Source organism: Ascaphus truei, chromosome 8 (genome assembly GCF_040206685.1).
Source record: "Ascaphus truei isolate aAscTru1 chromosome 8, aAscTru1.hap1, whole genome shotgun sequence".
Taxonomy (NCBI): Eukaryota; Metazoa; Chordata; class Amphibia; order Anura; family Ascaphidae; genus Ascaphus; species Ascaphus truei.
In genome coordinates, this window is record NC_134490.1 from 84,500,997 (window position 1) to 84,524,718 (window position 23,722).

The 23,722-nt window shown below is 45.6% G+C and overlaps 1 protein-coding gene across 6 annotated transcripts in view; it reads left to right on the forward strand.

The window, feature by feature from the left end:
• Window positions 1-23,722, forward strand: part of RNLS (renalase, FAD dependent amine oxidase) — a 188,990-nt gene that overhangs the window by 17,133 nt on the left and 148,135 nt on the right. For 5 of the 6 annotated variants that reach the window (XM_075612898.1, XM_075612897.1, XM_075612894.1 and 2 more), the window contains one exon: window positions 6,910-7,071. In XM_075612898.1, the coding sequence (XP_075469013.1) occupies window positions 6,910-7,071 (162 nt within the window). The remainder of the gene's footprint in view (window positions 1-6,909; window positions 7,072-23,722) is intronic. The other variant, XM_075612896.1, reaches the window with a different exon arrangement.

The following is a 23,722-nucleotide window of genomic DNA, read 5'->3' on the forward strand; positions in this document are numbered from 1 at the left end:
AAAAGAACCGCGTTGGGCTTGCTGTAACTATTTCAAGCATGAGATTAAGGTCGTCTTCACATATGCCAAATGGGCGACGGCGTTCTTCTAGAACCGTCTGATTTTGAAGATTGACGTTACAATTTTATGTGGTGTTTTAAATTGGCTATCTCCAACTGCAATCCAGGGGGAGCATAAAGGGAAATAGAACAAAAAAACAAAAAAACAATCTAAGTGCAGACAGTTTTTTGAAGGGGTGTATACATTTGTGTTGTCTCGGCTCTTATGTGTTGCCTACTTACAAGATGTAAGTCAAAAACGAGCGGTTTTGACACACAATGGTCTCTGCTAGGAAGATTTCTTAACCAGGTGTAGGGATCTCCAACTCTCAGCTCAGCAACAGTGTATATGTAAAAGAAATAGTACCATAGTGCAGACCAGTAACAATAAAAAACTCGACTTTATAGGGTAAAAATAAACACTTACAATAAAAACAATTGGTTAAGGCATGTATCACATTGATAGTGATTGAGGAGAGAAAATGGTTAGCTCCAGGCTCACCCGCCTCCTCCGGTGTGACTGTGTATGGACCACCGCTCTTTGTGACCTTTCACCTCCGCTGGTGTTCGCTGTCTCGCTGGTCTCGTCCCATCAGAAATGCCCTCTTAAGTGGGCTAATCGGCTACCTTAGCTGGGTGCATGCAGGTGCTGCAGAGGACTCAGACTCCAGCTCTCTCACCGATCGATGGTCCCGCCTTGCTTCCTCCGATACGTCACTTCCGCTTGGTCTATTGCGTCACTTCCGGTCGCGGCTGTAAGGGTGTCAGCTCCCAGATCTCTCCTCTCTTCTCACAGGGTGGCTAGCACTCTACGCGTTTCGCCAGGTGTGTGGCTTCCTCAGGAGTGTACCGCCCCCTCCTCTCAACTATCTATATATACCTTCCATGATTGGTTTTTAATTAATCAATAAAACACTTGTAAAATCAATTGGTCTGCACTGTTTATGTATCCATTTGTATGAAGGAGCTCATTTTTTAACAGGAGTGGAATCCTATACATCTTGATGTAGTTAAAAAATGAGCTCCTTCATACAAATGGATACATAAACAGTGCAGACCAATTGATTTTACAAGTGTTTTATTGATTAATTAAAAACCAATCATGGAAGGTATATATAGATAGTTGAGAGGAGGGGGCGGTACACTCCTGAGGAAGCCACACACCTGGCGAAACGCGTAGAGTGCTAGCCACCCTGTGAGAAGAGAGGAGAGATCTGGGAGCTGACACCCTTACAGCCGCGACCGGAAGTGACGCAATAGACCAAGCGGAAGTGACGTATCGGAGGAAGCAAGGCGGGACCATCGATCGGTGAGAGAGCTGGAGTCTGAGTCCTCTGCAGCACCTGCATGCACCCAGCTAAGGTAGCCGATTAGCCCACTTAAGAGGGCATTTCTGATGGGACGAGACCAGCGAGACAGCGAACACCAGCGGAGGTGAAAGGTCACAAAGAGCGGTGGTCCATACACAGTCACACCGGAGGAGGCGGGTGAGCCTGGAGCTAACCATTTTCTCTCCTCAATCACTATCAATGTGATACATGCCTTAACCAATTGTTTTTATTGTAAGTGTTTATTTTTACCCTATAAAGTCGAGTTTTTTATTGTTACTGGTCTGCACTATGGTACAATTTCTTTTACATATACACTGTTGCTGAGCTGAGAGTTGGAGATCCCTACACCTGGTTAAGAAATCTTCCTAGCAGAGACCATTGTGTGTCAAAACCGCTCGTTTTTGACTTACATCTTGTAAGTAGGCAACACATAAGAGCCGAGACAACACAAATGTATACACCCCTTCAAAAAACTGTCTGCACTTAGATTGTTTTTTTGTTTTTTTGTTCTATTTCCCTTTATGCTCCCCCTGGATTGCAGTTGGAGAGTGAAGAATTGTGGGACTAGTGAAACCAGTCCCCACCAGCTGGGTTTTGAGCAGGGGGTTTGAACTTATTTATTGTTTCACACGTTATTGAATCACGTCACAAAGTTGTATAAGTATTTGATTTCATTATTAACCCACTGTATAAACACCAGTGCACACTAATAGAGTTAGCGCCGTTTTCCTTCACCCTCACTTTGCTTAAATTGGCTATCTAGCATAAAGTTGCTGGAGCAATCATTGACTGACTGTCATTAGATGCAAACCCTCCACAAGCCTATATGAGTGGTTTTGTTTTTTTTAAACGACTATAATACTATTATCTTGCTCCCTGAACACGTCCTGCTCTTCATGAAAATCTTTTAGCATGGGAAGTTGTGCTCCGGGGAGAGAGGCATTTCCACTGGCGGAAGGAGTGGGGAATTTTGCCTTAAAGTGGGAGGCAGGGGGTCTCTGGAGCTGAGCGGTGTTCATTTCAGCTCCGGTGACCCCCTGCTTTCTGAGATACTTGCATCTGAATGGGATACTGGTATCCGCACCGGCTCCACGCGGCTGTTTAAAAGTCGTGCGGGCCAATAGGAAGCTGCAACGTCACCCCTTGCGACTTCCTATTGGGCCGCTTGACGCGGGACCTTTTTTAAACATGGAGGTACCGGCAGCACATTTTTGTTAGTTATGCATCACCGAAAGGAAGGGGTCCCCGGGGCGGGAATGGACGTGGTTCAGCCCTGAAATCCCACTGCGCGTCTAGGACATTAGGTCGTGGCTGATTTGCCGAAACCAAATGGCCGCTGGCGCTTCACCACAACTCACCTTGCTGCCGGAAGCTGTCGCCAGCTACTTCGCCACTAAGTTAAATGCCTTACCCTAAAACTCTACCCTGAGCCCTTACCCTAAGCCTTTACTCTAAAACCCCCTACCCTAAAACTCCTACCCATAAAAGCGCTTAGTGAGGGGATAGCCAGGCTCTCATAGGTTAAGCCCGTTTTGAACCCCAATAAATGAATCAGAGGTAACCAGAGTGTCAGCTCTTGAGCCTAACCATTTTATGTGCATGAACTGTAATTGTGCGACAGTAAAGAATTGTTGTGTTTTTTTGCCTTTCCAGGGATGCCAGCGAGCAGGGATTGCTAGGGTATGAGTTTAAGGGTGGTTTGGGGAGAAAGTGTTGTCAGAATGCGTCTAGGTAGTCGGGATCCAGAGTTGCTGGATAACCCAAAAATGTACCCGAGAATCATGCTTGATTCCCGGATTCATATAGGCACATTGTCCCGGCAATATCTCCCCTTGAAAACACTTGCGCAACTCACCGCTAGGGTTCCCTGCTTCAGCACAGCCTAGAAAGGTAAATGGGGCATAAGGGTGCAAAGTGTCCCTGTAACTATGAGGGGTCCCTAGGTTATGGGGGATACCCAATTAATGTCCAGGTCACCCAGAACCGGTATAGTGGTTCTGGGGTGCTCCAACCATATATAAGGTTGTGTGGGGATGTTTTAACGTCCAGTCCAAGTCTATTTGATAGTGTGTTGGGAATATAGAAAATAATTCTATTCTGTTCCCCATACCCAGAGACTTAGGACCTGTAAAAGTATATTTTTATTAACATTTGTTTTTGGTATAAAATGTACTCTTGTGCACGGTATTATGAGCTGGGACTTTCAGAACCAATGTTCTGAGAGAGCCACTGGGCTACCAACTTAGTGCCAGTGAGTCTGCTCAGACATCGGACATGAAAGCCACAGAGGATGCCTGAGGTGATAAGACCATTTGGGCAGGAGGGAAGGGCTCAAGTACCTACGTCCTGGGATGAACGGAAGTCGGACGGACTACAATTTGCCCCACCAGACTTGGAGGAGCCTAACCCAGTGGGTGGCAACTGAATAGCAAGGGACTAGGTGGCAAACGTGTGCATGTCCCTTGGCAGACTCAGAATCCCCGCTTGCCCGGCTTCACAGGACCGGCATCGCTCTGATTGGCTGGTAAGAAAATTCCCATGCTGTGATTGGCTGTAGTATTTTGTGAATGAACTCCAAAATACTCTCAACCAATCACACGGCAGTTTCTCAAGCGCCAAAACAGTGGCGGGGTTTTTGAATGTGGAAAAAGATGCTCTTGCGCGAATAGCAAGGCACCGGCTTCAAGAAAACCAACCCACTGAATATTTTCTAAGTCCAGCTTTTGGAGTCCAAGTTCTCAAAAACTAACGTAGCGGTCGTGGCTGGAATTTCAAGACGATTTTAGTTCCAAGACATTTGGCGCAAAGTCCAGGTCAAGCAAAAGCAAGTCCTCCACAGAGAAGGGAGCGGTGGCGTCTAGAATTTCCTGCTGATTTCAGTTCCAAGACATTTCGGGCTAAATCCCGGTCAAAGAAGGACTTGTTTAGAGTGCCATTTAGCTAGGAAAGTCTAGTTTTTTTTTACCCCAGTTTCCAAGTAAGTGTGTCTCTTCTTATGTAGTTTGTGTCATTGTGTGTATGCCTTTTCCGGCAAATACATTTACAATTTATATCACTTTACCTGTTTTACTCAATGTATGATCCTGGTAAAAAGGTGTAAATGCCTGGCCTCCCGTGACACACTTACCCTAAGCCTTTATCCTATGCCCTAAGCATAAAACCCCTTAAATTAACCACCTACCCTAACCGCTAAAACCCTAAACGAACCATCTATCCTAAACAGTAATAAAACTTACCTTCGAAGCGGCGCTGCGGCAGTGCGGTAAGTCGTGGCAAAGCGCCGGCGGCCATTTGGTTGCAGCGAAACGTCCGCGACCTCATGTCCCATTCCGCCCCTGTGTCCCACCTATGGGAAAATATTTTTTTCTTTTATAAACGAAATGGCTCTTTAACCTCCCTTCAAATAACTATTTCTCGTGAACAGAGCATCAGGCAAAACAATAAAGCTTTGGAAAGGGCAAAAACAGCCTATCAGCGAGAACTGCTGCTCTCCGGCACAGAAGCAGTTACCGAATGGCTTTAGGTGGCTTGTTCTGACATTCCAAGAACATCAATAGTTAATACTGATCGGGAGGAGGCGGGGGGGGGGGGGGGGGGGGACAGGATACCAGAAGAATGACAAGACAGATTGCTGCTAAAAAGGTCCACTTGCAGCATATAACAAAGTGAAACGACTTTGCTATACAGGAGGGCCCCGGGCATACGGCGGGTTCCGTTCCAGAGGCCCGCCGTATAGTGAAAATCGCCGGAAAGCGGATCCGGCGATTTTCAGTGCTGCTGAACCTGCAACCTGCGGTCTGCGCATGCGCGCCAGGCGCACCCGCCCGTTCTGCGCATGCGCGATTTTAGATTCAACATGGCGGCCCCCTTCTCGGTGCCGCCGTATCAGCGGATCGCCGGAAAGCGGAGCGCCGGGAAGCGGGGCCCTGCTGTATAACACTTACTATAATATCTCACCATTCATCATTTAAAATAAGTTTCTCAGGCTTTCACATTTGGGATAAAATAGCTGTTAACAGCACATACTGTGTGTGGCTAGGTACATATACAGATGTAGCAACCTACCTGTATTTTACTGCTCATAACACAGAATGTCACCTTCCCATGGAATTCAATGCCAGTAATAATGCAAAATATCACAATAATGGAGGAAAGAACATCGTATTGATTCCAAAGCTTGTATTCCATAAGCAGGTTAGTGTACAGCAAATATAAATATAATTTGTGAGCACATTCACATGTCTCAGGCAGGTCTGCAACCTGCTTTTCACTATTATCTATTGGCATACAATGCTTCCATTTCAGCTGGGGATTCTGGATAATGACATGCAAATGAGCACAGTGTCCCCTTTTGCTTCTAATCCATTTTAACATGGACCCCTATAAGCTTATGCCTGCCGTATTACACAGCTAGAGTTAAAGTGCATAGTCGGTAAACCTACTCGCAGACAGCTGTTTTGACCTTTTTAGGGTCTCATCACTGGCTTTGCAATGCGAAGCTGAGGCTCCAACCCCACACTTCTATAAGTTATGGTGGGTAGAAAAGTGACGTACCCTCCACCGCACAGTGTACAGCAAATAAAAGTACCACTTGTGAGCAGTCCACAAAGGCCTCTATTTGTAATCCCAGAAAATGCTCTTTTCTCATCTCCTCCGTTTTTTTATATAACGCTGCGAACGTATGGATTTTTTTTTGTAATGCATGCGGAGATTTGTAATGCAGGCGGAGATTTGTAATGCATGCGGAGATTTGTAATGCATGCGGAGATTTGTAATACAGGCGGAGATTTGTAATGCAGGCGGAGATTTGTAATGCAGGCGGAGATTTGTAATGCATGCAGAGATTTGTAATGCATGCGGAGATTTGTAATGCAGGCGGAGATTTGTAATGCAGGCGGAGATTTGTAATGCAGGCGGAGATTTGTAATGCATGCGGAGATTTGTAATGCAGGCGGAGATTTGTAATGCAGGCGGAGATTTGTAATGCAGGCGGAGATTTGTAATGCAGGCGGAGATTTGTAATGCAGGCGGAGATTTGTAATGCATGCGGAGATTTGTAATGCATGCGGAGATTTGTAATGCATGCGGAGATTTGTAATGCACGCGGAGATTTGTAATGCACGCGGAGATTTGTAATGCACGCGGAGATTTGTAATGCACGCGGAGATTTGTAATGCACGCGGAGATTTGTAATGCACGCGAAGATTTGTAATGCACGCGGAGATTTGTAATGCACGTAATGCATGCAGAGATTTGTAATGCATGCGGACAGTTGGTCGTCTTCACCAGTGCAAGTCCATGGGTATTTAGGGATTATTCATGATTACGTGGTAACTCTGAGTTGAAAAGGATTTGCTGAGTTATAGTGCCCCGTTTGGCGCTTTGGCACTATTGCAGTTTAGTGAATAAATGAATCTTATTCCAACACTTGTAACAAATCAAGAAAGATTGTTGTTTGTTTGTCAAATTGTATCTAAACAATGACTGAATTACTCATTTTGTCTCCACACAAAAATGTTAACTGTCCCTCCCGTTTCAAGCAGGTGCTGACGTCTTCTATGAGCGCCAGGTCACCCAGATAAACCTCAGAGATGGCAAATGGGAGGTGTGTAGGAAATCTGGGTCCCCAGAACCCTTTGATGTGGTGGTCCTTACCATGCCGGTTCCACAGATGTTACAGCTCCAAGGTGACATTGTAAACTGTGAGTACCCCCGTTTTTATTCGTCAATTCGTGTAGGAGGGGGCGGTCGGACACTTCGGTTTTCCAGCAGTGGGGGGGCCAGTTGCGGTCGCCATCACATGAGCAGTTGTGTCCGAGGTCTGGTGGCACTCGACCTCCCCCCCGTACTGCAAAAGTGGAAGTTAAACCACTTCTGGTGAGATTCTCTTCTCTAAGCTCCAAGACTGGCTTCCGTCTGTGTCGGAGCGCACGGATCGGCGATCTCCGAGCTTATACAATATGCCCTGAGTGTAATTGGCTTCATTAGAAAGATTCAATCAACCTTTAAAGGGACCCGTGAAAAAGTAGTATGTATAGCATTTTGTTGTGAACACTGGATTCAAGCGTATTGGTGACTTCTGTTGATCTTTTGATTATTGATGGCATCCAAATGACTTTGCAAATGAGGGCGCAAAGCTTCGGTAACAGTTTGGATGACAGGCGAACAGTCTTCTAAATCTTCTACATTTAACCTATTTAACATGCCACGGCCTTCAGTTCACTTTGGTCTTAGGCAGATCTGCCCCATTGTAATATTGACACATGACAAGTAACTTGAATATGTTCATTTAATCATGTTAGGCTCTAAGCTTTGCTGGGGATCTCGCTTTCCCTGCTGACCCATGACGCCTTTCCCCATCCTCCTGACGTTTGACCGTACTACTTCTGTGCCATGTACTTTGTAAAAGTGTGTATGTTAGTGTATCTTTATTTGTATAGCGCTTTACAGTTGTACTACACGTGACAATGGGAAACACTGCAGACACAAACATTAGGGTAAGGAGTCCCTGGCATGAAGCGCTTACTGTCCAAGTGAATGACGTAGTACACTTTTCAACACTTCACTTTGTCGGAGTGTGAGTGCGCCTTACACATTTTTTGGATACATGACATTAAACTTATGTTTTAAGGGCTCCGTAATGAACTCTCCGGTTCTGACCAATAAACTGTATCACGACCCACATAAGGTTTCCCCCAGTACTGGCACGGCACCCAAGCTGTGCACGGCAGCTGTGATGAAGGATCTCTTACCCGCATGCTGAGCGGGTCAACTAGAAGAGTAATTTGTAGAGTGAACTGGTCACTGAGGAAGACCCCAGCGCTCTCACAAATACATAGTCTGAGCCAAACGGTATTATCTACTATTACCGGTGTGTGCCCTGAGGCAGAGGATCTGAGAAGTGGCGGAAGATGAGCACCAACTGGTAATGTTTGGTCTGTCCCATTTCCCAGCTTGCTCTATAAGCATTCCCTGACTTTAGGCTGAGGCGCCGTTCTTCTCTCTGCAGGCTGCCTTTGTGCCTGTCCCAAGTTACCCTGCTGGGTTACTTTAAAGTGGCAGTTCTCACCCCCACCCATTTTTATTTGATTATCAAGATAGGAAGTAAGGGGCCTCTAAGGCACTTGGTGAAGGTAATGCCGATACTCCCTGGTATTTAAATCCCCCACATCACGGCTTCCTGTTGGCCTGCGTGACGCAATAGATTTTAAACTCCATTTTATTTCCCCTAAAAGGGGAATGAAACGCGCTGCCTTTACCGGCACGTGCCTCAGAAACCAGGGAATACCTAGAGCTGAGAATAGGGCGGGTTAGCCAAGGCGATCCCCTAAAATCCTTTTATTGCCTGAACATCTTCTGGGAGATGTGTCCCATGGATGTTCCTTTGTGGGGTCTATGTGCTGAGGCGTAGCAGTCATTCTCAATACGTTACTTAATATAACCCTTTGAGCGCCAAAGGGGCTGCGGTGCCAGGACACGCCCTCCAGCACTCGCGATCTCTGTCACCAATGCTGGAGCAGAAGGGGGGGTCCTCCTCATCCATTCCAAACTAGCAATTAAGTTATTGGACGATCGAGGGTGGGCTGGGGCAGCGGCGGCGGTCCCTGACCACCTGCAATACTCTCCCTCCTCCTGTCAGCGCCGGGATCCCACTCCCGGAGGAGGGAGCTGCAGAGTCCCCGGACGGGCGCAGGACCGCTCCGCACCCCAAGGTGTGTGTCGGAGAGTGTGGGTTGTGTTGCCGCTTCCAGAGCGGCCGCCATCCAGTAGCGTCATGGCGACCGATCACTTGTCGACGGGTTGCCATGACTCTGCGACATTATGATGTTGCAGGAGGAGGGCCGACCTTGGAGGAATCGCCCAGGCAGGTATGTACAATCCGGCCTTGATGGGTGTAACGAGTGCTCATCACAAATAGGACGGGACCGCAAGGCTGAGGTGGGGATGTTGGAATACACCGACCTGCAACCGCGAGACCGCGTCCGGAGTGCAGAGTGAGGTCATGTAGCGGGGTCAGTATAGGAGAGATCAGAATGGACGTATATACCGTGGTCTGGGATTGGAGAAGTCGGATAGTCGTTGTGCGGTGCCGGGGTCCAGGAGTAGAGAAGGTAGAAGTCCAATAGCAAGCCGAGGTCAAGGGTCAGAGAGATGGAGGTCCAGATACAAGCCGAGGTCAAAACAGGAACAGGATACGCAAGATATGACAGCAACAAGGCAGCAGGGTGTTTGAGGCAAATACAAGTACATAAATAGGGTTTATGCTCAGCCAGTTAGTAGGGGGGCTGGCTGATTATTTACAGGGCAGGCAGCCAATGGAAAGGCAGCACATAGGTGCAAGGTACCGAATGAAACCCGTCCACTGACAGGCAGGGGCGGGGAGAAGTGCAGGTGAATAGAAATTGGAGATGGAGTTAACCCCTCGTGTGCCCGTGGTAGTGTGGCGCCTGCGTGTGGAGCACCTTACCCGTGACGTCGTAGGGGCGGAACCTGAGTGAGATCCGTGTGGTGTCCCCAGCCTGGTAACGCGGCGCATGTCTCCTGTCCTGTGGTGCGTCCCAGAGGCGGGGCCGACAGGCAATCCTCACAATGGGGACCCTGGGGTGCAACACCCCATGATATAGTAGCTACGCCTGTGGGCACCCAATGGGTTAAGCAAAAACTGTTTACAAGTAAGGGCAATAAACCAATGTGTCAACTGTTTTTGCCATATAGCTGTGTCCTCTGTATGTTGATTAAATGTCTAAATACTGTTAAGAGTTAAGCTTCACATTAATAAGCAATATTAAAAGCCCTACATCAGGGGTGTGCAAACCGTGGGGCGCGCCCCCCTGGGATGGGTGCAAGATTTTGTAGGGGGGGGGGCATAGAGTGAAACAGCGCAGTGATGGAGGCAGGCAGGGGGAGCAGCCGGCAGAGGAGTTAGGAGTTGCACGGAAGCAGAGCAGGAGCGCGCCCCAGCAGTCCTTTGTCTATGCTGCTACAGCACGCTCCTCCCCGGCTGTCGTGCTCTACCTCCGGGCAACTCCTAACTCCTCTGCCGGCTGCTCCTGTGCTTCACTCTGGCAGGCTGCTGCGTACCATCATCTCCCCCCGCCTGCCTCTATCCCACAGGCATGGACGGGAAGGGGGTGGTGAGACCTTGTGGTGGTGGGGGTTGAGGGGAAGAGTCCTAGAGGAGGGATGATGAGGGGGAGGGATAAGAGATGAGGGGGAGGGATAAGAGATGAGGGGGGGGGGGGGGAAGGAGGATCAGGGAGAGGGAGGGTGGGAAGAAAAAAATTGCACTCAGTATAATCTTGCACTACTATGCTGATTTTATTTATAAAGGAAACCTATAACATTTGTCATGTTTTAAAAAATGTTATACCGAATAATAATAAAAAAAAAAAGTCACGTGATTTGAATTACATCAGGAAGGGGGGGGGGCGACTAATATCACGGATGAAAAGGGGGTTCGGTATAAAAAGGTTGCTCACCCCTGCCCTACATGACAGAAATAATACAATACAAAATGGTACATCACAATAAAAATTGACTTATACAGACAACCCGAAGGGATGGCATTTGGCATCTGAATTTTTTTTCCCAAAAATAACACTCGGTATATTCATTTTCATGCTTCTGTCCAGAATCCTTCTGCTTTTGCAAGCAACAGGAAGTTATGTATTTGGCACGAAAACTACGTGTAGGGAAACAAATAGACTTGCTTTGCTGGTCCATATTCCAAGCTAAAGTTTCAATGCCAGGTTCAAAAGCACTAGGGATATTCATCTTAAAATCAACTTTCAAAAGCTATTTAAAACAGTTGAACATTTTTAGGAAAGCGATGTTTACTGTGAATCCCAGAAACACAATTGGGACGGGTTTCACTATTGTGAAAGTGCTACCGATATCCGTGCTCTGCTGCAGATAGGGTTGTCTGTGTTGACAAATGGCCACAGGGTGGCAGTGTTCATACACCTCCTTGGACAGCAGCTCCTCTGTGTGTTGCGTTGGAATTTGCTTCAGTGTAGCATTGATAGCAATAGATTTGAATCTCAGGACAACATTGTCTTTAATTAGTGGATGTATTTGAAGACCATCATCATTCTCAGTATCTATTGTAATTTGTTAATTAAGGCATACACGTTGAATCCGTTTCCTACAAATATGGATATCGCATTTAACACTGGCTGCTTTATGAACGTCAAAATGATAATAAATGTTTCCTGGTTGTCCTCATGGCATTGCTCACCAATGGGTTGGTTAAGTTCACCCTCCAGTTGAGGTAGGACAGAAAACTCTACCTGTGGGAGGACCTAAAAATAGCCTGTCCTTTCCTCCCCAGGTAGTCCCTTCCCCCCCCCCCCCCTTCTGTTCTACCTAGCTGAGGTAGAGGTTAGTGTCAGAGTGGACTTGCCTTACCACTTAGGAGTTAATCCACGGGAGTTGTATGGCGCTGTCCCGCTGAAGCCTGGACGTCCGCACTCCATGCTGCAAATAGCTGCTGAGGCTTGCAGCTCCTAAAGTTGCTTGGGTAGGTGTGCACGTCAAGCCAGAATATGGCCCGACCGCACGGCATAGCAGCGGATGTCGCGAGAGGTCACGGTGGCCTCAGCGGAGGAAAAAAACCACAAGGTAGATAAAACATAAAACATTGTGCATCTGGTGAAAGCCGGCATCGGAAAATAAATGATTTTGTCAGGATTGCCTTAAAGACGTGGCAAAGAACACAGGATCAATATACTGAAGAAGTGCGCATGCGCACGAAACGCGTTGGGCAGATTTGTATTTTGAGTGTGGCAGAGGACTGGTAGTTACTGCGGGAGCATTGCAGCCAAGTGAAAGGAAATTCGGCGATTGCACCCGCCTTCTAGCAGTGGATTTCCGGATTCAGGTTGACAGACAGCACCAGGAGCTCCACGAGATCCGTCAAGCCGCGTGGTGTGAAGCGCTTCCGGTCACGGAGAGAAAGAAATCCCTGGAGGTCTAAAGACTGAAAAAAACGGAGCTGCTGCCGGTTACCATCTATCCTTCCACCCCTGCTTATGTCCTGTGGCAGTCCTGTAAGTAGGATTCCGGTTTTACCCACCAGATCCCACGTGTGCTACCTCATCATTTTAATTGTGTTAATAAATACTTTATTGTAGGATTAGTCAGCCTTGCCTGTTTTATGTAGTGTTTGTCTTGTCCTGTTTGTCCTGCATGTTTGGTTGTTTGCATATTGCACTATGATATGTTTTCTTTGTCTGTTTTTTCTTCCATGCACATGTATATGGAGTCCAAACATTGAAGACAAGCTGTGAAGATACTACTGCAGCCATCTACTATTCTAAGACTCTTTCAGTGCTGGACATTAGTATCACCTTGGACTAATTGTTTTTTTTTTTGTTTTTTTTTTTAATCTGATCCAATTCTTGTTTGGGATTTACCATTAGTATTACGGGCTCTAACAGATGCCCCCTTTGAACCACTTTCTCAAGCTTCACACATGGATCTAATGTTAAAATAGTCCAGTTGATCGCACTGACGTCGACGTGCAGGAATGGTGAATTACTGTAACGGGTGTTCGTCACGGGTAAAGAAAATATAACCGGGTGCTTATAACTATATAGTGAATTGTAGTGCAGCTCAAATCCAGTAAAACAAACAACCTCTAAATTCTAGTGAAATGATATAGTGAAAACAGGGGAGTGCAGGATATATAAAGTGTCCAATGATACATGTGACTAGTGATAAATATGAATTTTAAACCACGAACACTGTGATATTCTGTTCTCTTCTTATGGGGTATGTGGGAATCTTCCTTCAATTTCTCACAGTGTTGGAGAAAAGAGAAAAACATCCAATGTTGACTGTTGACAAAAATGTTGTATTATGAGGAGAAAATATAACAGTTGCACTCACATTTTGTATACACTACAAGTACGATGTACAGGGGTCTTTGGGGGTTCCGTGGGTCCTTGTGACGGTGCTCGTCTCCAATCAGGAAGCGGACCCTCGGGGCTGAGGTAGGAATGCAGAATAACCGACCAGAACCCAGGTACAGAGTCCTGTTAGAGTATCCGTATTTATTTTTTTTATTTTTTTATTTATTTATAAAATGTATTACCGGGAAGTAATACATTGAGAGTTACCTCTCGTTTTCAAGTATGTCCTGGGCACAGAGTAAAACAAAATAATACATGGTTACAAATACAGTTACATAAATGAACAAGGTATACATTATATACAAGACATTGCATGCACAGTAGTCGGTAAGCAGGCAGGAGATCAGGGCTGGCGGCAGTGGTGCAGAACCCAGGGACAGTCCTGTTAGAATATCCGTAGTCGGTGAGCAGGCAGGAGATCAGGGCTGGCGGCAGTGGTGCAGAATCCAGGCGACAGGCAAAAGGTCAGAGCAGGCAGAAAGCAGCGAGGTCAGGGTCACGACCAACAACATCAATCTAAACAGGCAACATGGAAAGGCGTGACAGCGAAGACCGACAGGAGCTGCAAAACGTGGAACTTTGCTCGGCGACTCCCAATGGGAGCTGCAGCCTTAAGTAGCAGGCTGCCAGTAACAAAATGGCCGACTGAATAGGAAGGGCCGGCAGGCTGGAACACCCAAACTGCAGCAAACAACAGCACGGACTGGGCTGAATCCTTACAGCCCTCCATTCCAGTCCACGGTTTTGCAGGGCTATTCTTCCGCCTTGTGAATAGGGAGAACGCCAGCACAATCACCCGGTGTTCACCTTCTGGTGTGTGACATCACAAGGTCTTGCCACAAACCGGACAGAACCGCGAGGCTGAGGTCGGGTTTTAGAATGCACCAACCCGCAGCTGCGGGACTGCGTCTTAGTCATGTAGCCAGGTGTGCAGATCCGTAATCGTGAAGCCGGGTCAGGGTAGGTGAAGTAGGATAGTGTTGTTACTCGCCGTGATCTTGGGTTGGAGATGTAGAATAGTCGAGGTCAAATTATAGAGAAGGTGGGAGTCCAGGTACGCAGCAGAGGTTGTGGATACTGGGAGACAAGACAAGGTTAGCAGAATTGCACAAGGCTAAACAGGACATGGGGTAGCACTTCGTCGCAGGTTAAGGACTACTATGCTCAGCCCATTTATAGCAGGGATTAGTGAGCATATAAAGGACTGTTAGCCAATCAGATGAAAGGCACAAGGCTGAATGTAATGATTTGCCTCTTGATTGCAGAGCCAATCCACACTGAGTAGTACGGCTGTAAATACTGATTGCCATCAGCCCATTTGATCGTCATGGGGCAGAGTAAGCACCGCAGGTGAAAAAGTTGAGGTAGTTATCCTGCTGTCAAAGTCCACTCGTGATTGAGTCTGTCGCCTGACAACAATTGGACGGTGCCTGCGCATGATCCTGTCAGTGTGAGGCGCGTCAAGAGACACGGCATGGAGGTCGAACCTCACAATTACAAGCCCTGTCATGAAAGAACCTTTCCTTATTTTCCAACAAGACAAGGTCGCTCTTCTTACCAGGTTTTAAAATGTCACCTCGACCAAGAGCTACTACCTTCATTTTGCCCAAAGCCAGCAAATGACAGAGCGGATTCTACACACGTTTGATGTAGTGAGGTGTTTAAAGCTCTACCTTTCCAGAAGCGAAGGATTTAGGAAGTCAGACAATTCATACTTGGAAAGGGCAAGCAGCCACAAAGTCTACTATAAGTTAATGGACTGTAACAGCCATCAGGAAAGCCCATACTATACAAAAAATTCCAGTCTCAGAGCTGGTTAAAGCAAATTCGACAAGGACCATGGCCGCATCATGGGCAACAAATGCACAGGCTTTCCCCACAGAATTATGCAGGGCAGCAGTATGGACTTCAATTAAGGTTATTAAGTACTATCCTTTTGGACCGACATGGCTCAGCAGACGCATGCTTTAGCGGAAAGATCCTGCAGTCCTGTGCCACCACTTAAATAAAAGATCATATCTGAGTGACAGTGTGGTGTTTTTATTCTAGGACCCCCCCCTTTTTTTTATGAGATGTGGACAACCAGAAAAATAGAAAATTGATGTCCAATGTACCATCATTTTCTTTTCATGGAGGGTCCTTCCATGGCAGTGCTTGCCAATTCCCTCCCAAAGTTTAGATCCAAGATGATATTAATGTTTCTAGTTATGTATTTCAGATTTTGTACTGAGTCTACCTTGGGAGGAGAGACAGGGCTAGTCCTAGGTCCTCCCACCGGTAGAGTTTTCTGTCCTATCTCAGCTGGAGGGTTGAACTTAACCCATGGGTGACCACTGCCATGGATGGATTCTCCGGGAAAGGAAAATTACGGTAAATTGGGTATCTATTTTCTTACTTGCATATTTTTAATGCAAGGGAAATGTTACGCCGGAGTAGCCTGCAGACCAGACCTATCCCTAGAACTGAGGTGGCCAGTATGAATACACACACCGACAGAGCGACGGACGTGTCCGGGTTGTGGTATTAGATGGTGCCAGGCCAGATGGGGAGTATTGCGTGAATACTTGCCGGTACCGTTTTTTCCAGAAGAATGGTCGTTGCCATTGCCGAGATCAGGGGTAGGAGAAGTACGGAAGGATCGAGGTGAGAGCCATGGTCGAAGGGAGCCAGAAGGTACGTAAACAGGAACAATCCGAAGTCGAGAGTCAAAGGGGGAAGTCTGCTAAGCCGCGTCAAAACCGAGTGAATCAAAGAACAAGCACTGTGAAACACCCATACAAAAACTATGACGAGCGAGGAAGCACAGAACAGAGAGGGTATATAAAGCTGGAACAGCCAACCAGGAGAGGGCGTGCCTGGAGGAGCCCAGGGAGCTTCAGCGCATTGGCTGCTGTTCATAGAGCCCAGGTGACACTCAGCAAGAGCCAGATTGTAACCGTGCGGTGTTTGGGGGCGGAGCCTGAGCGGGGATAAGTTCAAGGGCTTTTGTGTGTGCACTGTAAGTCCGACGTGCGCATGAGAGGAAGCAACGTGGGGTGTGCGCGGAGCGTCGATTCCGCGCCGACGGCTGCGGCGTAGAGCGTGGAGGAAGTACCTCGTGGAGCGTCCCACCATGCTGAGGGGTTAGTGATGCAGCTGAAGGGGACTTGCGTGGTTGTAGTGGAAGGGTCTGAGCAGTGTAAGGAGAGAGCCGTGAGCTCCGCCTGTGGCGCTGTGTGCTCACATTCCTAACAGGAAAAAATGGAGACCAGTCATAAACCGCATATTACAACTATTGTTCAAGGAAATGGAGGCAAATACATCTATTCTACTATAAATCTGGTTTTAGTGACTGTCAGAATAAACATTTCTCCGATAAATCGGTGGTTGTCATGCTTGAAGCTTTGCAAAAATAATTTCTAGATTTCTCTTAATTGAAAACTGCTGTATAGCCTGACAGTGAAGTACAGACCTGTCAACTCTTAAACAGATATACTTTTTTTTTTCCCTTCACTGATTCAATTTATTTATTTTTGTATTTCTCTCAGACTTTGATTGAGTTTTGTGGCAAAAAAAAAAAAGTATAATCCTGTATAAATTTTATTTTGCGTTTGCACTTTATTTGTAGATTTACTTCTTCTAGTATTGCGCTCATGTTACTGCTAAATAGTAGTGTTTTTTTTTTCTCTTATGCTTATTTGCAAGGGATCAATTTATTAGTTAGTTCTTCTTTTATTATTATTATCATCTGCACCTTTTTCCATGTCCCTTTCAGACGCAGATTTGTTAGCATTAGTTGCAAGTTTATTGGTATGTTTGTTTATCTTCTATTTGTGATTTATTGGTTGGCACCAATTTTTTTTCTTTTGAGATTATGTATGTGGCTAGGATTAAAAACTGCAGTCCCATGTATCATGATTTAATCTTACCTGAACTGGTGGGTCGTCTGGGGCCCCCTGGTTCGTGGCGAGCCCAGCTTAGGCTGGGTGTCCACTGGGGAAACCATGCCTGTTGTGGTCAGGCCATGCTCTGTCGGAATATAGGAAATATTTAGCAGATTTTTGCTGACCGCACAAACTATTTGGGAGGGGGGTGTAGGGGTACGGGTAATGTCTGGGGACCAATAGAAGCAGCAGGGGGCGACCCTCTGGTTCCAGAAAGAGTTGAAACAAACAGCCAGAAGGGTGAAAAGAATGGTCAATTTATTAACGAGAAATATATTTATTGTGCTATGGCCCCTATATAATGTCACCTTACCATTGCTCAGACACACACACACACACACACACACATTCAATAATGGCCTGAGTCACACAGGGGCTACACATGGCACAAAGTGTGACTGTTAACAGGGACTATGACCCTGCCCACGTGTGCGGACTGCCAGAAAAGTACAGTATTGCGTGCAAAACCCTAATCTTGAACACAAACATTCTTCTTGCCACCTACAAGGCCCAAATCCAGATGCACTTCCTCAAATTGTATCTGAACCAATGTGTTTTTTATTTGTATTGCTTTTTAACTCTCTTTGCGTTGTTACAGGCCCTCCTGGTAGCAGAAGAGTTAAATCCATGTGCAGCTTTAAGCAGAAGTTGTTTCATCTTCTGAAATATTGGGGGATGTATAGAATGTGATCTTCAGTGACGGAACTAATGTAACATTTTTGGTGCCCTCTGAGATAATCAGTTTCACAATGTTCCACACTGGCAGTGTAAACTGGCCACTGCTATTCCCATATGTTAAGCAGACAGAAGTTGTTATGGTAACATCTGATGCCAGTGGAGGGGGGGGGGGGGGGGGTGGAGGGGAAAACGGTGAAACGACACATGTTTCAAGTAAAGGATAAACTGCTGCTCACATGTTACAATGTCCCAGTTCATTTAACATTTTCTTTTTATTTTGTTAGTGGGGAAGGCATTTAAAGCTGCAGTCCCAATGCTCTAATAATAATAAAAATAAAGTATGTACAGTATGTATGTATGTCTATGGTTTCCGGGAATAGGGCTCAGTGGATATGGCCAGTACATTTTTGGGAACATTTCAATGCTTCACAGTATATTCCTCTCTTTGAATGGTTGCTAATTTGGACAATAATTGGTGCAAGAATCATGGAATGGAATTGCCATTCCATATCTGCTGGGCCTGCCTGGGAGTGGTAAAACTAATGCGGGCCTACTCCGGACAGGTACTTGGTTCAGTTTAGTGTCAATAAAATGTGGTGGGTTCTTGCTTTACTGTAGGTCATAATACCATAAACTTGTCACGGTGCATTTGACCTGGTATCACATTGGACCTGAGAGTTAAAAGCTGTATATCATATCCACTATAGGACAGAACCAAAAAAGATTTGAACTGGGTTCCCTCGCTCACCAACCCCTTCAGTCCCAGTTATTACTCTCTGTAATGACAAATTCCCATCAAACAGTGCTGGTACTCCTCGACTACAGTTTTTCAACGAGTACATGAAAGGAGTTGTCTGGTAATTGAACAATCGCCTCCGAACTGGGACCCCTGTTTTGTGTGCTTCTTCCTTGTCACCTTGGAAAAATGGCGCAACACCCTAAGTTAAAGGACCGGACCGTTCAATGGAGGGTTTGCATTTGATCAGTGTGGTGCAGCTTGTTTGCCCAAGCTGTGAAGCTTGGAACATGTGAAGCATTACATCCGATATGTGCCGCTATCATTATGGATTATACGGCAGGGGGGGGGGGGTTAAAGGTGCAGGCCCAAAGTGCACTAATGGAAGAAGCATGTTTTAATGGCTTAAATAAGGGTGATCTACAACATTTAAAAAAATAAACATTAACCATAGGTAATTACATTGGAAAAACAACTAAATAATTGGTCAATTAATTTTTTTATGTTCCATTTTCCCAAAGAAGCAAATATGTGAAAGTTTTACTTTAAAGAGTAATTGTGTCTTTCAAGGAAGCTGATTTTTTTTTTAAATCTGTACTTGAATGTCCAGTAATGGAGAGCTATTGACAGACTAGTGATGCATGAGTCTAGATATATAATTGTTTACTTTATCCTAACAGGATGTTAGATTTTTGCAACAACTTAAGTGCACACCCAGGAGACCTTTTCAATGTGATTTATGAATATTGTTCTAAAATGTAGTTGTACTAATAAAATGACGGCTGCTTTTTTATTTTACAATCTTTTCCTACATGAGCTGGCTACTACAGAACAGATATATTTTGTCAGCGATCTGTCGGGGATTGTTGACCCAAGTATTGTCTAGACCTAGATGTATGTGGTGTACAGGATGGGAAGGAACAGGTATTACTAAAATATTTGCGTTTAGTGCGATTTCGAGTGATGTTGGCAGTGAATTGAATTCAGATGAGTTTCAACGTGGCAGTGAGCGAGTTTGGGGGCTTAGTTCTGCCTTTTTATAATTAACATTAGGGGTGGCTACACTACTTTTTGTGCAGAGTTCTGCAGTTTTGCCACACTACAGATTAAAATAAACCAATGCCTTTCAGAATTTAAGGTACAATCGCCTCTAAAACCCCCAAATAGTTTCCCTTAACTTGTGAAGGGGGTGTCTCCACATTTTTGGAGGACCCTCCTAAAGTTCATTAAACTTTCCTAAGTGAGTGAGTCCCATTGAAATTCCAACTGTTTGGGATAGAGCAACATGGCCGATGGAACTAGATTACGTTTTAGGTCAGTGCCCTTAATTGGGCGTACGATTGCACGTGATTCGGAAAGGTGGGAATACACATTTTTTAAGGATTTTATAAAGTGTGTGTAGTTAAAGTATGCCTTTAGCAAATATGAATTTCCTTTTAAACATACCATATATAAATGTAACCTTTTTTTTTTTTTTTTAATTGGTTGAAAGCACAATATTAAAGCAGCAGTACAAGCTGCCGGGTTACCCCTCCACCCCCCCCCCCCCTTTAATATGTGCATCACTACAATGCACACAATAATAAGAAATTGGCTAAATTGCCGATCGATCCGTTCTTCTGTGATCGATCGGCGAAGATTCGGCGGTCAGTGCAGCAGAAGAGGACCCTTTGGTCCTCTGCAAATGCAGAATGCAAGGTTCTGTGGGGAAGATCAGGCAGTCAATGGATACAATTGGTGCACTGCTAGAGACAGGGCGGGACTCAAAAAGGGGTACGTAATATAGTAACAGTAACATAGTTCTTTTCCCTGAGTTTAATCTACCTAAGAGCCCTAGTGTGCTCTGCACTCCAGTTTTCTGTGATTTTTGGATAGAGCAAATTGTGACAGTCATCCTGAAGTCGGACAAGTCCCTTGACTTCCCCGAATTTCTTCAGCCTGTGGGCCAAAGAGATCTTCAGGATCTTTGATGCCGTCCTCTGTCGGAATCTGAGCGTCATTTTTTTGGCATTCTTTGGCCAAATGGTCAGCAAGAAGGTCCAAGGCTGCTTGGTGCATCTGGACCATTGTGAGTTAAAGGTGGGATCCCTAAAAAAAAAAAACATCTATTGGTTTTGGTCATTTCTTTCCTTTTTTTTTTTTTTTTACTTTTTATGGCGACTTTATCATGATGCAGCCTTTCAGAGAACTGCCATTGTAATTTTGTAGATTTCTGGAAAACTCTTGCCACTTGCTTAGCAGAAAATAACGGTGGCAAAGTTTAGCACCACTGAGTAAATCTGGGCCTTTTATGCTTTTGTAATATGGGTTCTAAGCCAGAATTCTCCACCCTGTTTCTATTTGTTACATTTGAGTCGTTCTCTCTCTCTCTCTCTCTCTCTCTCTCTCTCTCTCTATATCTATTTTTTTCCCCAAAAAAATCAGAGGGTGCATTGAAAGTAACCAACGTCATGTCATTTTCACATCTGCTGGCAGCGACAGCCCAGTGCAGGGGTCTCTTATTCCCAGTGGTTGACAAATCACCAAAAAATCTACTCGCCACCTAGTACCAAACGTGTGCTGCTTGGGCCAATATTTACTCGCCCAGGGGTTAAATCCACTGGCCCGGAGAGAGCAAATGTATAGGTTTGTCGAACACTGCTTATGCCATTTGCATGACATCTGATTAGAAGAAACTCCTGCATTAATATGTCAGGATATTTTCCATCATGCTCACCATTGCATTGTGCCATAGAAAGCCACGTGTCTGTTTTCATTGAGAAAAGCCAGAAACAGCCAAAGTCAACAGAAGGCAAAAGGAAAACTAACAAAATGGCCAAGACATGCTGTTCCTTCTCACTGTTGCTGTTTTCTGTGGATCATTTTCTTTCCACTATGTGCGTTTGCATGTGTTTATTGACATAGACCAAGCTCATTAAGCCGCCACTCTTGGAGAATTAATTTTAACGCCTCTAATTTGACATGAGATTGGCATGGTCTCATGGAATAAAAGGATCAAATCAACGTTCTTTTACATGTGACATGCTAAAGGAATGACATATATGTGTGTGTGTGTGTGTGTGTGTATCTTATTATACCAGGGATATATTTTACATTGACGTACATCTTTGGCAAGTACTTCCGAAGAAGGTACTGGTACTGTAGATTGTGTCCAAAATGTGAGCGTATAAGCTGCACCAGCAGGAATTGAACCCAGAACGTTTCACATCAAAGCGCGTAGTGTGAGCTATGCCATGCTGTACATAGAGCTAGCGTGATGAAAGCATTCAAAATATACATATGCTCCTCCTTGAAATCTGGAGGTAGCAGTGCAAGTTTGTGCTTTATTATTTCATTGTTGCATCAGGCCATGTAACATGGACTGGAATGATGCAATATGGGGTGAATGTGCAATACAAACAACATCGCTACAAACATAAAAGGAAGAAGGAAGCTTATTCTGCCAAAAGTGAAACTTTCCTGTGTTTACAATATACAAAAGAATAAATGTTTTCCCTCTTTAAACACTGTTTTTATATCCAGTGTATTTCTTCAAGCAAAATGTTGCACTAATATAGACTGTTGCCTCGGACGCTCAGCTGAACCTATCTGTGATAGACACCGGCTCTGTATTAACCCCTTGAGTGCTATAGGGGCCAGCAAAGCAATGTGTTGCACTCAAGGGGTTAAGCTCCAAATTATCTTTGATGCAAAGCAAACTTTTGTTTGAACTTCTGGTTGCATCTGTGTAAAACATGTTTAACCAGCTTTCATACATTGGATGCAGAGGGTCTCTGACAAGCAGATTTTTGTTTCCTGCTATAGGAAGGGAAAGCATGTTTTCCACTGTACAGTAACTGCGTTGCTGAACCTTTTCCCAACTCTGCCTTGTAACTGTGTATAAATCCCTTAATGCTAAGGGAGTCATCTTCCTCAAGCCACACGAACACGGTTTATTGATGTTCATTGGGTAGAGGGATGTGGTGCATGCATCATATGCTAAGCCTACAAGATGAAGAGTTTAGATGAGCGATTTCAGGACTTCTATTTGGTCAATTGCATGGTATGTACCAGGAAAAAAATACAAGTTTGTAGTAGGTCAGGGGTGCACAAACTGGGGGGCGTGAGATTATCTCGGGGGTGGGGGCACGCGGCAGTTACAGAGGTCCTGCACTTTCCCCACAAGGCATTTAAATGACTTGCCGGGGGACCGCGCAAGGCCTCTGTAACTAACTTACCTTCATTCGACGTGTCGTCATGGTAACCCGGCATCAAATGACGCCGCTGGTGACTTCGCATGGCCCTGCAACGTCATTTGATGCTGGAGCCGAGCATGGGGGGGGGGGGGAGGAGGGAGGAGGGGGAGCGCGGGCAGGGGAGGAGAGCAGGCAGGGGGGAAAGAGCGCGCACCCCTGTAATAGGTGATTGAAATTCCAATCCCATATGGGCAACGTTTGTTGAAGTCTGCAATATGGTTGATGGTTGAAGTTCACAAGTCGCGCCTTAGTCAGTAGCTGCTAAGCATTTATATCTGGGGTAATAATTTTATATCATTTTTTTTTATATAATGTTGACAATGTACCAAGTGCTGTACAGATGCAGCCAGTTGTATCTCTAACCTACCGCAACATGTGCTGATAATGTGGAGCGTTCACGGCAAAGTGCGTGGCAGGGGGGAAATGGGCGAGTAGGATTAACACAGCGGGGCTCCCTGCTTCTGAATGGGATTCCCGCTGTACGAATCCTACCGGGCTGCATCAGTCTGGATGAGACACGCAATGAGTAGACAGAATCGGTCACTCTCTGCGCGCCTCAAACAGGCCATCGCGTGGCTTTTATTTTAATAACATTATTGAAGCAGGTAGTCTCCAAAGGCATTAATTTCAGCCCTGGGGACCCCCTGCTTATAGTGTTACAGGCCCTGGTATGGGGTGCCGGTACCTCCGCCATGCTTAAATGTCTCGGTCACATGGGCCGTGACACGGGTGAATTAAACATGCAGGAGATGCTGACACCCCATACCGGACCTGTAACTTGGAAGTAGGGGGTCCCGGGGCTGAAATTAATGCGGTTCTGCTCAGGAGAGCCCCTGCTTCAATACTGTAATGTCATAATACATAATAAA